Source organism: Dermacentor silvarum, chromosome 3 (assembly GCF_013339745.2).
Source record: "Dermacentor silvarum isolate Dsil-2018 chromosome 3, BIME_Dsil_1.4, whole genome shotgun sequence".
In the NCBI taxonomy this organism is placed as follows: domain Eukaryota; kingdom Metazoa; phylum Arthropoda; class Arachnida; order Ixodida; family Ixodidae; genus Dermacentor; species Dermacentor silvarum.
Window position 1 is genome coordinate 202,679,958 of NC_051156.1, and position 17,179 is coordinate 202,697,136.

Below are 17,179 nucleotides of genomic sequence, written 5' to 3' on the forward strand. Positions count from 1 at the left end.
AGACGTAACAGTGGCATAGAGGGAGGTCATGAGGAGATTACGTCAGATCCTGAGTTCTGGCGCGAGCGGTTAAAATTGAGTAACAGCAGCGGGTCTTCGGCGGCAATTTTCTATGCACCAAAATGATATATACCCGCGCGCCTTGGTGGCGTAGTGGAATTGGCGTTGCGCGTCTAAGCCCGAGGACGTGGGATCAAATCCCGGCCGGCGGGGCGGCCGCATATCGATGGGGGCGAAATGCAAAATTCCCCTGCAGCTTGCATTGGGTGCACGTTAAAGGGTGTGGTCGAAATTAATCTGGAGTCCCCCACTAAGGCGTGCCTCATAATCGTTTTCGCACGCAAAGCCCAAGAAATCATTTTAATTAAAATTCCATATTTTATTTTATTTATTTTTCAATACTGTTAGCCCTTCCGGGCTGTTACAGGGTGGGAAGGGTACATTCAATATTGGAACAAATATTGGGTACTTCGAATATTGGAACAAAGAAGGCGATTATTGACTTCTAGACTAATACTCTGTCGATCTAGATCGTCTAAACATTTTCCTTTAGTGTCCCTTTAATATAGTACCGGTCATCGGCTCTACGAATTTCACGACCGGCTCACCTACACTTTTTGACCTCAAGTAGAGCATCGGCTACGAGCGCTTAACGTTCTCTAATCCATGCTACCACGTATTGTCGCTTAACGTTATGCAGATGTTCTTCTGTTCCATCGCTCGTTGAGCGGTTCTTATATAGCTTATTCTTAATATTTGTTAACCTCCATGTGTAACCTTTAGTCTATGAGTATACGCGCAGGCACTTGAGGGTGGTTTGCTAAACTCATCTGCCCAGCTCGATCTTTAGCTTTTGAGAAGAATTGAGAATCCCGAGCTGGAGAAGCCTGAGCGAGCCTCACCTTTGTTTCTTTGTTGTCTTCCAAGCTTCGACCCGTCCGTATACGTGTACAAAACAATAACTCGCAGATTTCCGTATTGATGCATTTGCCATAGTTAAGGCGACAGATGTATGCGACATGCTATGCAAGATGTATGCGACATCCTAGCGACGGCAACATGCGACAGCGGCGAGCGTGAAGTTTGACCGTTGCTTGTAACGTTGCCAGTCTTAGACCGACCGGAAATTTTCGCTCGTCGCCCGGAAGGGCACGCGGCATGCTATACCGCTGGTTACCGTGACTGCGTACCAACCTGGCAACGCCGAGGTCGCCCGCACTCCGCTGCTTCGTAAATAAATGGCAAAGACAGCCCTCCATTTAGTCCATTTTTGTTATATTCCATTTTACTTTTACAATTTGGCACTAATACTGTATAATGCTGCACGTTTCATTATTCTTTTCTTTATTTATATATTGTCACCCACTCCCCTCTGCAATGCCCCGCGATTGAGGGTATCGAACATAAAAAAATAAATAAGTCTCATCTTACGCTGAGAACAACGTATAAGCGATGTTTTGTCGTCGTTGGCCAGACTAATTGCTTTTTTTGACGCTGTTAGGCCTAACCAAACCAGCGACCAAGCCACGAAAAAACGCTTTCATTTCGAGCTATACCAAGTGGCACCGCAGCGTTGGAAATGCTATGGGAGCCTTTATAAGCACACACGCTTGCTATAGCGCCACCCTGCATGGAGTGGCGTGCACCCTAGGAATTACTCATTGCATGTTAATTACAGGGAGATCATTTTTAAGCTTTATAATGTTTTAAATAGCCTGTTGCAGATCACATAGTTCTAGTCCTTGAGCTGCATTATTCAGAGGCAGACATTACTACTTGCATGATAAATCGAAACCCATATGTAACGAATTAACAACTATCCACTAATTGTCTTTTGAATTAATGATTTTACGGCAGATACTGCAATTTGCGAATTGTAGCCGGTGAGTTTACAAGGCGCATCTACTTGGAATGAATTTCCAGAATGACGTCAGTTTAGAGATATGGGCCATAAAACTTGCCGTAAAAATGCACTGTTGTTCCACTTCTTTACAATACGCTCTTTTATGCATTGAAGCACAAAAGTAACTGGAACGCCCATGTATTTCGTTCCCCACTTTGGGAGATAATATCGCGAAACTGGTGCCATCCTGTAAATTAATTTCAAGCGAATACATCTTGCAACTCACGAGCGACAATTCGTAAATTGCAATATGTGCCGTAATGTAATTAATTAGGAAGTTAATTAGTGATTGTTTGTCGATTAGTTAAATGTGTTTCGATTTCTCGTGCTAGTATTGTCCGCTTCTTCGAATAATCCGGTTCAAGGACAAGAATTATGCTATCTCCCACAGGCGATAAAAAAAAAATTCCATAAAACGTAAAACTTATCACACTGCACGTTTCAGTCTAAGTCGGCAATGATGGAGGTATAGTGCATGCCATGCAACATTGATTGACCTTTGCAAATAAAGTCGAACCTCGGAATAACGAAGTTAACTGTACTTGCAGAGAAAAACTTCGTTATATCGCGAATTTCGTTAATTCAATGGCACTAAGAACGGGAAATAAAAATAATTCGTTACATCGCGAATTTCGTTAAATCGAGGTTCGTTATATCGAGGTTTCACTGTATTGACGGGAGTACGCGTTTATTCGGACAACAATGGAAGTCACGATGTCGCCTGCATGCGACGCGGCAGCGCGACAGGGTCCGCAAGCGGCCGCGTCGCTTGGATATCGCGTGCCATATCGCGTGTTGACATATTTGGTACTCGATTTACTCGTGGATGGCCTTTCGGGTTACCGCGCGAGCAGCGCATGCGCTTACCTGGTCGGGGATCTTCTGGGGGACGTGCTCTGGTGCGGGAGAGGTGCTGCCGCGGCGGCAGGGCGCGATGCTGGCCGTAGACGCGGAGCTGCTGCCGCCGGCACCTCGCACCATGCGGCGCTGGCCGTGCTTGCTCTCCTTGCTCGTGCTAGGCCGGGCCCCCGGGGCACCGGGCCTCACCGGGGGCATCTGCGGCGAAAAAACAAAAAAAAAACCGATAGCTGTGAAAAGCACGCGGCACTCCTGACTTAGTGTACTCAGCAAAGGAGTGACTCCGCTTTTACGAAGTCTGCAAATTAATACAGTTTAAGTTCATTCGTACCGGAAACGTGGACGTGGACGCATAATCGGACGCTTTATCCAACCACAACGCGTTTAGACACGTTTTAATGTTGTATATGTTGTCGATGAAAAAAAAAAAAGCTGCATGAGAATGACTGCGTTGCTGGCGACATTTCACACCAGTGACTAAATAGCACATGGTTAGCTCCTGCAATATTAGGTAGCGTCCGCTCTTGTTAAACTCTAGACCGTCAGGTTGCGCCACCGAACCAGTCGCTCGGTGACTATTTGTCATCACCCCATTTCAAAGGGGATGCAACAAGTCATCATCATCGTCATCATCATCTCGAAGGTCAATGGAAAAACTACGACTCCGGTAAAACTCCCCAAGTTTAGCATACGGAACAGCCTTGCGTATACGCAAGTCAGTTGTACATGGATGGTGCGCATGCGTAGAACGTTACTTCAACGTTACTAGTGGCGTGCGCACGCAAGTGACACAACTTTCAGTGCAGGAGAGATACCGCTGCCGTAGAGCGCGACAGAGCATTTGAAAATGTTCTAATCTTCGTTGGCGACACGGATGATGGCGACGACTCCACATGGTAATTAAAGAGGGATAACACATCGGCCTCCGGTTCAAACAGGATAATTAGTATATCATGGAAGAGATAGTCTGTCCTTATGAGTGGTATCGATCTGTATATTACTGTACCCTCTGGGCGAAAGCCGAGAGAGTCGCAACCTGCGCGACGGTTGTGTCGACCACTCGCCGGACGAATTCACTACACGCAGCTGGTCGTCACTTCCTGCCGAAAATGTCTGATTGCATGTCATATCGGAGGCCTCACAATCCCAAGCGAGGTGCTTCGCGGTTGGTCTCTCCACCTTTTAAAGATGGATTTAGATTTTCTACAGATTGTCGAGAGACTACTTGTATACACATCTGCCTTAGTATAGCCTTGTGCTTTCTTTGGCTGCAATAGAGTCTACTCATGGTCTACAGACAGACTATTTCCTCCTTCAGATTTGCGAACAGCTTGTTTGTATAGAATGTTCATTGACACTAGTGAACAAAATGTTTGAGGCAGTAAGCCAGCAGATTTTCTATAGACAATATATAGACTCCACAAAAATTAAGCAGATCCCACGCACTCTAGAAATCGGTGGAGGTGAAGCTTGTTTCTTTTTGTAGATGCTTGTATTAATGCTAAATGTGGAGACGTCTTGGGATGTTACACATTAGTGCAATACTACGTTTCGTTGACTCTATGTCGATGACATGCATGCGATGACATTGCTTCCGTGGAAACAACACACGAGAATTAATTAGGTTGATTTCTTCATTCCTTGAACGAAGGTAATGATTGTCACTGCTTCACATTACAGCATATCCATACACGCCACAGCTTCAATCGCACTATCAGTACCGAGGCGCTGTTAGACTCGCAGTGCAGATAGTATTGCACTGTTAGACTCGCAGTGCAGATAGTATTGCATTGTTTTTTGCACAGATCAGCGATTTCAATACTTCGACATTTCTGTTATGCATGGCCATTATTGAAGCTCTACACATGCTGAACATCCATTCGTCTCCTTCTTTAATAAACGCCCTTTCTTTTTCAGAAGGTGCGTGGAAAATGCTTTTGGCATTCTTGCCTAAAGGTGGCCCATCTATCAAAAGACGATAGACCGGAGTCCAAAAAACGTTGACAATGTGATTAAGGCCACACGCGTGCAGCACAATTTCTTGTTCCTTGAATGCAACGGATGCGATCACTACTGCCCTCCTGAATGTGCTGACTCTGAGGACACCTTTGGGAATCTTCGTGAAGGAGTATGGAGGCAAGACAACGCAGCCACTGGGATGCTTCCGATACAAGGCGCAAGGGCGCGTAAGAGCTCGCAAAGAGCAGCTGTTGTGCGCTCTGTCTTTATTGATTTCTTTTTCGATGAAGGACAGGTACCATGGCAGTGGAACCAGCCAGGAATTCAGTGAGATTTTTGCCACTAAGTGCCTATTCCTTCATTTCATTTTACTTTTTACTGGCCTAAATCGTGAAACGCTAACCATGTGCTTTATTTTTATGCAGTTTCTAGTAACCCTAGCATTTGTCATTTGTGCAAGTTCGTGCACAAGTTTCCTTTACGCATCCCCTCCGTCTTTCTTTTTTTATTCTTTTATTGGCCTATTGCTGTACATTTTATCTACCTAATAAAATCATGCATAGTTATTTGCACCTAGGAAATGAAGTGAACTTGATGTGCTGCCTTTTTCCTACCCGACATGTTTTTCACACATTTTATGTACAACTGGACCTCGGGTAGCATAGGCTGTGTTCGTTCTTGTTGAGTGGTTGTGGCGCACACCCACAGGGGGGATTGGACATGAATCGGGTAGTTATAATCGGTGTATAAAAACAAGGGAATTATTTGTTAAGACAGCACAAGAAAACGTTGTGACTGTGCTCTTCCTTTTTTTTTTTAATTCTGGAGTTTAACGTGCTGACACCACTTTCATTATGAGGCACGTCGTAGTAAGGAACTGTAGAATACTTTTAAACACCTGAAGTTCTTCAAAGTGCACCCAGTGCACTGTTTACAGGCGTTTTTCCATTTGAAGCCCATCGAAATGCAGCAGCTGCTGCCCTCTTCCTTTCGCATTGCAATCCGAGAATGAGACTGCCACCGTTTCTTTCACATTTGTAACTGCAGATATTTGTACACATGCTTTGTGTTTGTTCTCCTGTTGTGTTTTTTCCTCTCTTTTATGCATGCCATTTGTGTAAGCAGTACATGCTGTGGACATCTTTGACTATTTGTTTTGCTCTTACCACATAGTTCATTGAACTGCACATAGGGAAACTGCGTTGTCAATCTGTTCCTAAGCAGCTTTTACGTGACTATCCTTTTTCTTCTGTGGAGATGAAATAAGGATTGATATAAATTGCACTCAGTTGTGCGAAAGCGTGGTTAATATAAACATGAGGGAACTGCTTCATTGAAGCAGTTTGCATTCATGGAAAGACAACCAGTACAGTAAAGTATTTAAATTTATTATTTTGATCAAGAAATGTGTGCAATTGCATAGAGAATGTTGTGCTTAGACATGGCGCACCAACCATCCTCATAACAGACGAAGGCACCATATTCACAGCTGCGCTTTTAAATAATGCCCTGATGCTCAGTGGCACAACTCATCGAAAGACAACAGCCCACCATCCACAAACAAATGGACTAACAGAGCGCCTGAACAAAACACTCGACATGCTTTCCATGTACGTGAATATAGAGCACAAAGATTGGGACGAGATTCTGCCTTTATCACTTTTGCTTATAACACGGCTAAACAAGAAGCTGCACGGATGACTCCATTAAGCCTTGTCCACGGACGCGAAGTAAGCACGATGCTCGATGCAATGCTACCACAGGACCCTGACGACACTGACACGGATGCCGATGACACGGACTCTGTTCAGTGTTCACGTATAATATATTAAAGGCCAACTGGAAAGAAACTTTGGGCCGCGTAATATTCCTAGTAAAATTCCAGTTATGCAAGGAGAACCCTGCAATATTTGATGTTTGAAATACGAGCGAAAGCGTCATGAAAAGCTATAGCTAAAATATCAGTTTTTGACACTGAAACAGAAAAAAAAAAAGGACGAAAGCTTGCACTCTGCCGTGCAAGGCTTAAGACACAGCAAAGCTGGCCGATTTGAGGGCGTTTTCTTGGCTGTAGCAATTATGCCACTCTCGTACAACGGCAAGCTTCGCTTCTCGAATCGCCGCTTCTTCTTCGGGAGTACGTACTATCTTTTGTACGTCCCATGGATGCATCTGCCACACACCGGCTTACAAAGCCGTTGCTCGCTGTTAGCGCATGCGCAGTACGCAGGCGGTAGGTTGCGCCAGGTGTTCTAGCAGCCGCGGCGTTGCTGGTTGCCATGGCTACTGCATGACTGGCTTTCTGTGAATCACCATACTTTTTACGGCTAGCTTAAACAGCTTCGCTGTTAATACTTGGAAGGGGATCCAACCTCCAGTTGAAGTTGATTAAAGACTGCCTTCCTGGGCGAGTTGGGGGTGAATAGGGGCGCAGTCACTCATCGCATGAGGGGAGTAGAAAGAGAGTTGGACTGAATTTTTTTTTTACTGTACAATCTTGCATCAAATAAATGCATTAAAAGGAAAATAAAAATCTGAATTTCTTGAGTAATTATTGACGACAGCGAATTGCTATATGAACACGGAGTGTTCATATAGCAAATTGCATTAGAACGCGCCAAGTGCCTCAACGCGAGGAAATGCTTAACCATGTTATATTTCAGATGCGGTGTGCTGGGACTTGCATCATAGCGACACCACCAGGTGCATCTGCTTAGGTGCTGTTTAAAGGCTGCTATAAAAAACTAAGCAGTTGCACACTCTGCAGTAGTATATACTAGTAATTTATAATATGTTTAGTCAAAGTGAATTTTATTGTCCTCCAATTTAAAGATTCTACATGCTGCCATCGCGTGTCAGCTTAATCATCTTAAGTCCTTTCGTGAAGATATTTGGCTGCTGTTTTTAGCAGGACTAGCTCCATGGCTTCTCGCAGACGTTCTGGGCATCGCCTCAACTTACACGCTATAATCTGGCCAAAACATTCGGCCTCGTCAGGTTGTTTTGTGACTATTGATGGTAGTGAATCAATTTCATTTTCGTATGGTTTCCTGCGCTTTCGGGTACTGCCCTCGGGCTGCCTAATTTTCCTAGGTATACTACGTTTTCCATGTGCGCCTACTTCTCGAGCTCGTGCTGGCCTCTTTGTTCGGTTCGTCCGCCTCAAGCTCAGACGATGAGCTTGTCTCTGTCATCATCTCTGCAAAAACGCTTTCCGCCGTAACTCCAGGAGTGGCCTCTTGGTCAGTGCTGGAGCTATCTTCGGAAGGGAACTGCTCAAGGCTTCCAGAGGTTCTGCAGAGAACAGAAGCAGCGAGATGAGAGAACTTAGTAGAAAATATATCAACAATAAGATTGCTGGAGTTTTGCTGCATGGAGGTAAAATTACATGCACATTAATATCCAAAAGGGAACGGGAGCCTACACTAAAGCACACAAGATTCTAAGAATACTAATAAACAGATGTGGTCACCAGATGAAGTGAAAACATGTCTAAAAGAGTTCTGCGCTTGGAACGGACAGAATTAGTAAACTCAAGCCTGACAACCAGTCTGCAGTTGCAGCCTCTGGACAGTTACTGTCCAGGCAAATAAAAGGGAAGCAACAAGTTACAGCTGTGAGGTATAATGCAGATGACAAACACAGAACAGGAAGACGCACTTCTAGAGCACTCTTCGATGCACGAACAAACTTGCCTTCTTTTCTTGCTTTTGTTGTGCAGCTAATGTCTTATGTTGCATTTTTTTCGCCCATAAAAGCAAAATTTGATGTATTCATCCACGACTCATGCTAAATATGTAAACGATTAGCAAACTACTATACAGGGTCTAGTGCACATAGTGAAAGCCACATTTGCCACCAGTTTCTTTTGATATTTCAGTGCGCCTCATAATTGTTGCTTTCTTCTGTCACTGAGCAACTGCAAACACCCGCATACATATTAATTTGTGCCAAGAGTGCCACTGTACTCTTGGTACATAGATATGTTTAACATTGTGGCCGTTATCAATTGCTGCAGACTTGTTTGGCAATGAAATCGACTATAACGGATGCTGGGACAAAGTTGTGGTGCTGCTACTGAATGCACACAAATTGCATGTGCCTCGAAGACATTATTTTGCACCTGTACATGTGCCCACATAAAGAATTCGTGTGATTCAGCTCGCTCTGTCGGCGCACAACAATTTTCATACAGCGTGTAGTTGCACACAAATGTTACATATTCAGCTTAAATCAAAGGTATTTGCGTTTCATGCCAATTGGAAAGCAAATGACAGAATATGTGGCAAAATTAACGGTTTCATTGCAAAACAAAAAAATTAAGAGTGGGACAAGAAATGTCAAGAACAGGTGGGATTTTTTCGTTTTTTTTTTTTCAAGCTCGTACTTCCCATGCACACATGATGTAACATGTTTGCTTTTGTGATGCAGCACGGGAGCAACACATTCACGCGGCTGGTAAGCACATAACATAGATACCACCGAGGCCGGAATGAAACGGGAACTAGAAGTTTTCTTTTCACTCGATATCGACTATGACAAATGTGAATACGTATGCATACGGACTCTTAAATTGCATGCGATACATTGCAGCATTCACGCTCAATGCCGTGAAAGCGGTACTCACGGCCGGCCGACAATGGTGTCCTTGAGAAACAGCAGGCGGTCGTAGAACAGCTAAGTCTTGGCCGAATCATCAATTTCGCTGTTTTCGGCACCAGCACCACTCTTCGGTATGGGATTGCGCGCTTTAAAGACCCGACGGAAAGACTCTCTGAGATTCTTCCATCGGGTCTTCACTTCACCCACTGCAGTAATGATGGCGCGTTTGTTATTCACAGCATGAAATACGCACGTATCAAGAGGGGTAAGTTGTTAGTCTTTGGGCAATCATGGGTTGGTTAATAAAAGCTAGAGGGAACCTGTGCACGCCATTTCAAAACACCCCCTACTGTGAATGTCGATTCACTTGATGTCAATCGTACGAAAACAGTGCGGCACTTACCGACAGCCTCCTGACGTAGTTTTGCTTTAGCGCCAATTAAAACAGGTTACGCACACACAACATAGTAAGCATGCTTTTATCTGTGTTAATTTGAACTAACCGCTGCATCGCATTGCAGTTGCGACGCGACGCCACGCCACTTCTTTCAAATGGGTGGCCTTGTACAACTGGCTGGCCATGTCCCACAGCACTCTTTCTTTCTCAATTTCATCAATGAGACGGTCGCTGAATGCGTGCTTTTCCATATTTGTCATCGCACAGCACGACGTTTGCGTGGCAGCAAGCACACGACGCAGTTGGGTTCTGCTGGTAAGCCTAAGTACCAAAACAAACAAGCGATATCAATAAAAAACGAACAAATATCAACCCTGACTTTGTCTTCAGCGTGAGATTTCACTATGCGAAGGCTGATCTTACCTTTTAGTTCTTGACGTGAAGGCGGAGATCAATCGCAGAAAGCAATGTCAGTACGAAGCGAGCGGCGTGGATGCTGCCATTTTCTAAAGAACCGCCGGAAGTAGCTGTGCGCATTTCCGGTCGACACGCGATCTTTTCTTACTGGCCAGAAACCGGCGACGCGACAAGCGACAGCGACAGAGGACCCTCTGCGACAACGAAACTTGTTGCTCGTCGCTGTCGCTCGAAAATCACGTGCATGCGGTTGGGCTTTTAAAGCGATCTGCAACACGGATCCTACCTTTGTATGCGCTTTGCTTTCGACGCTCAGTTTCCGTTGAAGCGATAGACCGCACGAACCTTCGCTCGCTGCTGCTGGCGCGCTCGCTCACGCCAGCGTTTTGACAGCGGTTGAGTGTGGTCATCGAGTGGGATCTATTCATGTTTGCTTGTGCGCGCTGACACCATGCTTGTTAATTCAGTTAGTAAGCGAATGCGTCCAAGTTTATACCGCCGATAAAACTACTATCCTTACTCCGTATAGCTGTCTACTAATTTGCTATCGCAATTCATGCTTCGCCTTTCGGGTGAAACTGCTACATTTTTTTCCATCGTGATAGCTTGCTCTTTGAGACGCTGTGTACGAAGCCTTCGGGATCGGCCCATATTAAGACACTGTAATATGGTGCCCTGCCTACGAAGATGGCCCACATTTTTCCTGCGAGCAATACCTACCTAGTGGACAAATCAATAAAAACAACAACTAAGCGCGTTATACGACCTAACGCAAAAACGAAAACGTAATGGTTCGACGGTGGCTGCTGATAGCGGCTGGCTGACCTTTATTTTATTTCGTATTAGTGATAAACGGCACACGTTTTTTTTTCAAGCGTAAATAATATTAAAGGTTTATGCTAGGGGTGCAATTGCATTTCGCCACATAATCATTTTTGCAAAATATTAGATATAAAGAAAATATTGGAAAATAATATACGTTGATAGCTTGAAAAACTACCTAGGTTATACAAAATAGTATCTCTTGGCACTGCCGTTACAATTGGCTCCAAACACAATCCGCCGTACTCCGTTTCTGCGCAAGAATTCCCCTTACGTAGAACTGTTCCACGTACAATAAATGCTGATCTTGTTATACGTATTGCGATAACATTTCTGCGGAACACTCCAAGCGAATATGTGCCATGGGTGTGAGGTTCCGTATGTATTTAGGTATATGTGTGCTATTTTAGTTGCGAAGCATCTTATGCTCGGGGCTATGTCACTCCCTCCCTCCCTCCGCCGTGCGGTGTCCACTTCCGCTTCCACTTCCGGTTCCGCTTCCGGTTCCGGAAGCCAGCTACCGGCTTCCGGAGAACGCTTCCGGCGTTTTGCCCGAATGATCCCCAGGTGCTTCGCCCACTCATCATCATTCACTTCGTCCTCTCATTCTCCTTCCGCAACGCCGCGAGGAGTGCCACGGACAGCGCCAGCGTCAACGCCAGTGTCAGCGCCGTGGACAGCGTCGCGGAGAAGAGGGCTCGAGCCGCTGCCACGAAACGGCAGTGGCGACAGGCCGATCTGAAAACTAATGGGAACTTGAGTCGACCCCATCGCTGCTTCGCATACTACTCAGGGTTCCCCCACGGGAAGATGGCGTAATTGTTTTTGCTATGCGATGCTATATGACATGCGGTATATGCATTGTTACACCGTTATACCAATAGTTACTTATACCAGATCTTACATATTTGGCAAAAATTATTACAGCGAAGCTGCTAAAGGCTCACCTTTCGATCGTCGCGTCCTGCAATAGAAAAAATGTGGTTGATCCCTCTTATATAGGAATCGGTATAGAACACGAAAGTGAAACGTGTCTTCACAGAAGTAGTGTAATGTTTATTGCACATTGATATATAATGTCTATTGGTGTTTTGTGGCTAAAGCGCCCTTAGGCGTTGATGCATCCACGCTGACGCCTGGTGGCACGTCTCCTCCATCACGACTACCAACGTCGATGACCATGAGCAACCGTCGTGCATATGGAAGCTGCACTACGCTGCACACGCTAGCACAACGCGAAAGACGAAGCACGTAACTGACACACTAATACAACGCGCAAGACAAAGCACGTAACTGAATCGTCACCGAGTCAAATCAGCGCGTCGTAATTGCAGCCTCCGCGATCAACTTCAGAAACATTTTCAGAGCTAATTGCGGAGGCCACGCTCCGCTGTGCTGAGTACGGTGAACGCCAGTGGCGTTGGTAGTGCTTCTTGATGCCAGCGTCCCTTCGAATGCTGGCATCGAGGCGTCGTAGTGCTGAGACCACCGAAGCGTTCACTGTCGGTGCGCGTTAGTGCCATAATGCAGTACTTCTCTTTTCTGCTCGTAGGCGGCGGCACCGCCCCGAGCAAGAGCGCGGGTACACGGAGGAGTGTTAGATATATAAGGCGCGTCTGTGTAGCTCTGCAAATGTGTTTGTGGCGCAATGGGTTAAACGTTCGGCGATCTATCGTCGCGGACCGAGAGGTCATGGGTTCGATTTCCAAATTTTGCATGTTTGTGGAACTTTTTCTTCTGGTTTCTTTCTTTGTATTATGTTCTATGACGTATTTCCGTGACGGAAATACGTCCGTGAAGTCTTGGTGGACCCCGGCATAAAACACTTTCGTGTTAAAAAAAAATACGCCATCTTCCCGTAGGGGAACCCTGAGTAGTATGCGAAGCAGCCATGGGGTCGACTCAAGTTCCCATTAGTTTTCAGATCGGTCTGTCGCCGCTGCCGTTTCGTGGCAGCGGCTCGAGCCCTCTTCTCCGCTTCGCTGTCCACGGCGCTGACACTGGCGTTGACGCTGGCGCTGTCCGTGGCACTCATCGCGGCGTTGCGGGAGGAGAATGAGCGGACGAAGTGAATGATGATGAGTGGGCGAAGCACCTGGGGATCATTCGGGCAAAACGCCGGAAGCGTTCTCAGGAACCGGAAGCGGAACCGGAAGTGGAACCGGAAGTGGACGCCGCACGGCGGAGGGAGGGAGTGGCATAGCCCCGAGCATAAGATGCTTCGCATCTAAAAACTCTCATTGGCCGTATGCTGGTGCGAGTGAAAGCGCGCGAGGGCGAGGGACGCGCGCTTTCACGGGGAGCGATCGCACGGCGGAGAGCAAACGCGACTTCTCACTGGAAGGGGAGTGGTGGGCGAGGAGAGCATCGAGGCACCCTAGACTGTGCGTGCCCGCTCTCCCACTGCGGCGCATGCGCGCAGCCCTGCCGGCCTGTGCCGCCGACTCTCTGTGGGCTCTCGCCCACCTCTCCCCTAACAGTGTCGACAACGGCGTTTAGCCGTTCGTCACGTAGCCAGCGTTATGACAGCGGTTGTGTGCTATCACACAAACAACGCGCACAACTGTTGTCGACGACGGCGGCGTTTTGCCCGCGTTCGCACCGAACGCGCGCGGCGTTGGTGACGTGTTTATAAAGAACGTGTCAACCTTTGCCGGACACCCTATGGCGGTGTGCCGTAGCGACCATAAGGCCATGGTCCCTGTGGTCACTAAATAAATGAAGACCACCGGATCATATATATATTTCTAATTCCTTATTAATTCAAATAACCAATTACACCATCACATCTTAATAGTCACAATTGGAAATACATAATTCCCACCATAGTTCAGCTTCGCTGGTCTTCCATCTCCACCCCAGTGGAAGGGCTAACATTTTTTGCTTAGACTTTTGAGAATGGCAGCCCACAAACAAATGTCATGAAGCAAAACACCGACAGAGAATGCCTTTTATCTTAAATCTTCTCAGACTTAAATATTAAAAGTGCGAAACAACAACAGAGCTCAAACCTGAAAATGATGCAATTTCATTGGCATGGCTGTGCACAGACTGCGTGATCGTCCGAGGAAAGAGGTTTCAAGCATACGATACGCAAATGTGGTAGTAAAGCCGCTAGGAAAGGCGCTGGCTTTAATTAATAAACATGAACGAAATTGTCAGGTGACAGAATTCAAAAAGAAGACCCCTAGCACAACAGCTTACGTTTACTTCAATTCATAGTGCCACTACAGCTACGAGTGTAACACTTCGTGTAATATTCTAACATGCTGCTATCGCATTCATTGCTTCGCCCATACGGTGAAACTGTGATATTTTTTTGAAAGTGTTCGATCAAACACTGGGTATTTTGTTTCCTTCGGCGCAATCAACCGCAGCGTGCGGCCGCCGTGAACAGAGAATACCGTTGCTTCATCATGGCCACAGAGGCTACGCGCAATATAAAGCCTACGAAGCCCGCCTACCCGCTCTTCTGAATAATATATACATTGCGTACTATAAATCAATTTTAGAAGCAACTTTCTGAGCTTAGAAGTTGCTAATATGTTGCAAATTTCGCTGTCACGTCTCTAAAACTTCGCCAGTCACTCAATATGATCAATTCAGCAGCCCTTCATCTGTCCTTCATCCCTTCAACTTGGGGTCAAGTGAAGCTTCTCGTTTGTGTACCTGACCAGTGACATGACCTACTACTTTTCCTTCCCTTTCCTACTACTTGTCCTTCCCTTTCCTTCTACTTTTCATTTCTTTTAGTGCAACTTTTTTTTCCGTTGTGTTGTACAATGTCTTGAGTTTGCTCGGCGGCGTGGTTTACAGCATCCGCAGCCATTGCCGCTTGCGATTCCTTGAAAATTAATTGCTTCAAAATTAAATATGTCCGTCACGTAAGGCAATGAATGGCTCATAACCCCTTAAGCAATGATTGATACCGCCGTAAACACGGTCTCCGCATTACTACGACGGAAGAGACGTGAAATTCTACGTTGGGATGACGAGCGGCAACGGAGCCAGCTGTGGAAGAAGACGACGACGAACGCGGGAGCAGTGGCACGAGCGCGTGCCGAGCACGAGCACGAGTGCAACCCGAGGGGCGCCAACAAGCCAGCGGCGGAAGATGACGACGCTCGAGTCAATGCTGATGATGATAGTTTTCCGCGTACACCGCCCCCGACACAAGTGAGCCCATACAAGCTTCGCTTGAAAACGGGGCTGGTGCATACCCTGGGCTGGTGCTGCCGACCATTGCCGCCAAATCCCACGTCGCGCCTTCCTCTCCATCGGGACTTCCGCTAGTTGAACGGCACCCATAGTCTGGTTTTACTTACTGATATATTACAAACCATAGGTTAATGAGGTCTAGGATTTCTCTCAATTTGGAGAGAGAAAGAATAAAATTAGTCAAGAAGAAACAGGCCAACCTAGACGCAGTAAGGGTAAAATCAGACCAATACAAGCTGATGCTCGCAAAGAAATATGCAGCTTTAGAACAAGAAGATGACGAAAACATAGAGGTAATGAATGAAACCGTAATATAGGCTCATCTCAGAAGCAGCAACTGAAGTTGGAGGTAAGGCACCAAGGCAATCAGTAGGTAATCTCTCCCAAATACCAAAGGACCTAATAGAGAAACGACAAAGCATGAAAGTGTCAAACTCAAGAGATCAGAGACAGAATTCGATGAACTGTCAAAACTGATCAACAAGAAGAAAGTAAGGGATATTCGAAATTATGAAGTGGAAAAGATTGAGGAAGCCGTAAAATATGGACGCAGCATGAAATCAGCGAGAAGAAAACTTGGCATAAGACATAACAAGATGTATGCACTGAAAGATAAGCAGGGTAATATCAGCAACTTCGATGACATAGTAAAAGCAGCGGAAGAATTCTATACTGACCTGTACAGTGCCCAAAACAGCCAAGCTACTTTCATTTGAAATAGTGATGAACCGGATTCAGAGGCTCCTTCTTTAACTAGCGTGAAATTAGAAGGGCCTTGCAAGGGGAACATGACGGGGGAAAGCTGCTAGAGAAGATGGAATAACAGTCGATTTAATCAAAGATGGAGGAGATCTCGTGCTTGAAAAGCTTGCAGCCCTTTATACGCAATAGCTCACGACTTCAAGTGTGCCAGAAAGCTGGAAGAACACCAACATTATATTAATCCATAAAAAGGAGACGTTAAAGAATTGAAGAATTATAGACCCATTAGCTTGCCCTCAGTATTGTATAAAATATTCACCAAGATAATTTCCAATAGAATCAGGGCAACACTTGACTTCAGTCACCCAAGAGAACAGGCTGGCTTCAGGAAAGGATATTTTACGATGGATCAAATCCATGTCATCAACCAGGTAATCGAGAAATCTGCGGAGTACAATCAACCTATCTATATGGCTTTCATAGATTATGAAAAGGCATTCAATTCAGTTGAGATACCAGCAGTCATAGAGGCATTGAGTTAACAAGGAGTACATGAGGCATAACGTGAATATCTTGGTTCCACAGCTACATTGGTTCTCCAAAAGAAGAGTAGAATGCTGCCTATCAAGAAAAGAGTCAGGAAAGGAGACACATTCTCTCCAATGCTATTCACTGGATGCATGAAAGAAATATAGGCACCGGGTGCGGGATGAATTTGGACCGGTGGCGCCTTCATGCGGCGGCGCCGCGAATGTAATGCCATGTGGCGACCGGGCCGCGCGCAGCAGGCGCTGCCGTGAAACTAAGTCTGATCAAACATGTTGCGTTTTATTGCGATAGCAATTATATGGACACTTCAACCGGATTTCTGCCGTCGCCGTCGCCGTGAGGTTCCGTATAGATAAAATCTTCACCGCGCGCCGTATGCCCGAGCGGAAGCGTGCGGGGACGCGCGCTAGCACGGAGAGCGAACGCACTCAATCTCCCACGCGCAAGCAACGAAGCGGGAAGCGAGCGCCGGAGGGAGCGGGGGGGGGGGGGCACTTCTACTGTGCCAACAACCGCGCTCGTCGCTCGACCGCACGGTCTCTTATCTCTCCCACGCGCAAGCAAGGAAGCGGGCAGCCAGCGCCGGAGGGAGCGGGGGGGGGGGGGGGGGGGGCACTTTTCCTCTGCCAGCAACCGCGCTCGTCGCACCGTCTCTTATCTCCACACGGCTCTGACCTTTATGCACGCTCAGTTTCCGTTGAAGCGATAGACCGCACGTACCTTCGCCCGCTGCTTGCTGCCACCGTTTTGAC

At 46.4% G+C, this 17,179-nt stretch overlaps 1 protein-coding gene across 1 annotated transcript in view; it reads right to left on the bottom strand.

The window, feature by feature from the left end:
- LOC119444178 (neprilysin-1-like) overlaps positions 1-17,179 on the bottom strand; it is an 80,653-nt gene that overhangs the window by 54,490 nt on the left and 8,984 nt on the right. Inside the window, exon 2 of the mRNA XM_037708625.2 lies at positions 2,771-2,959. Within this exon, the coding sequence (XP_037564553.2) occupies positions 2,771-2,959 (189 nt within the window). The remainder of the gene's footprint in view (positions 1-2,770; positions 2,960-17,179) is intronic.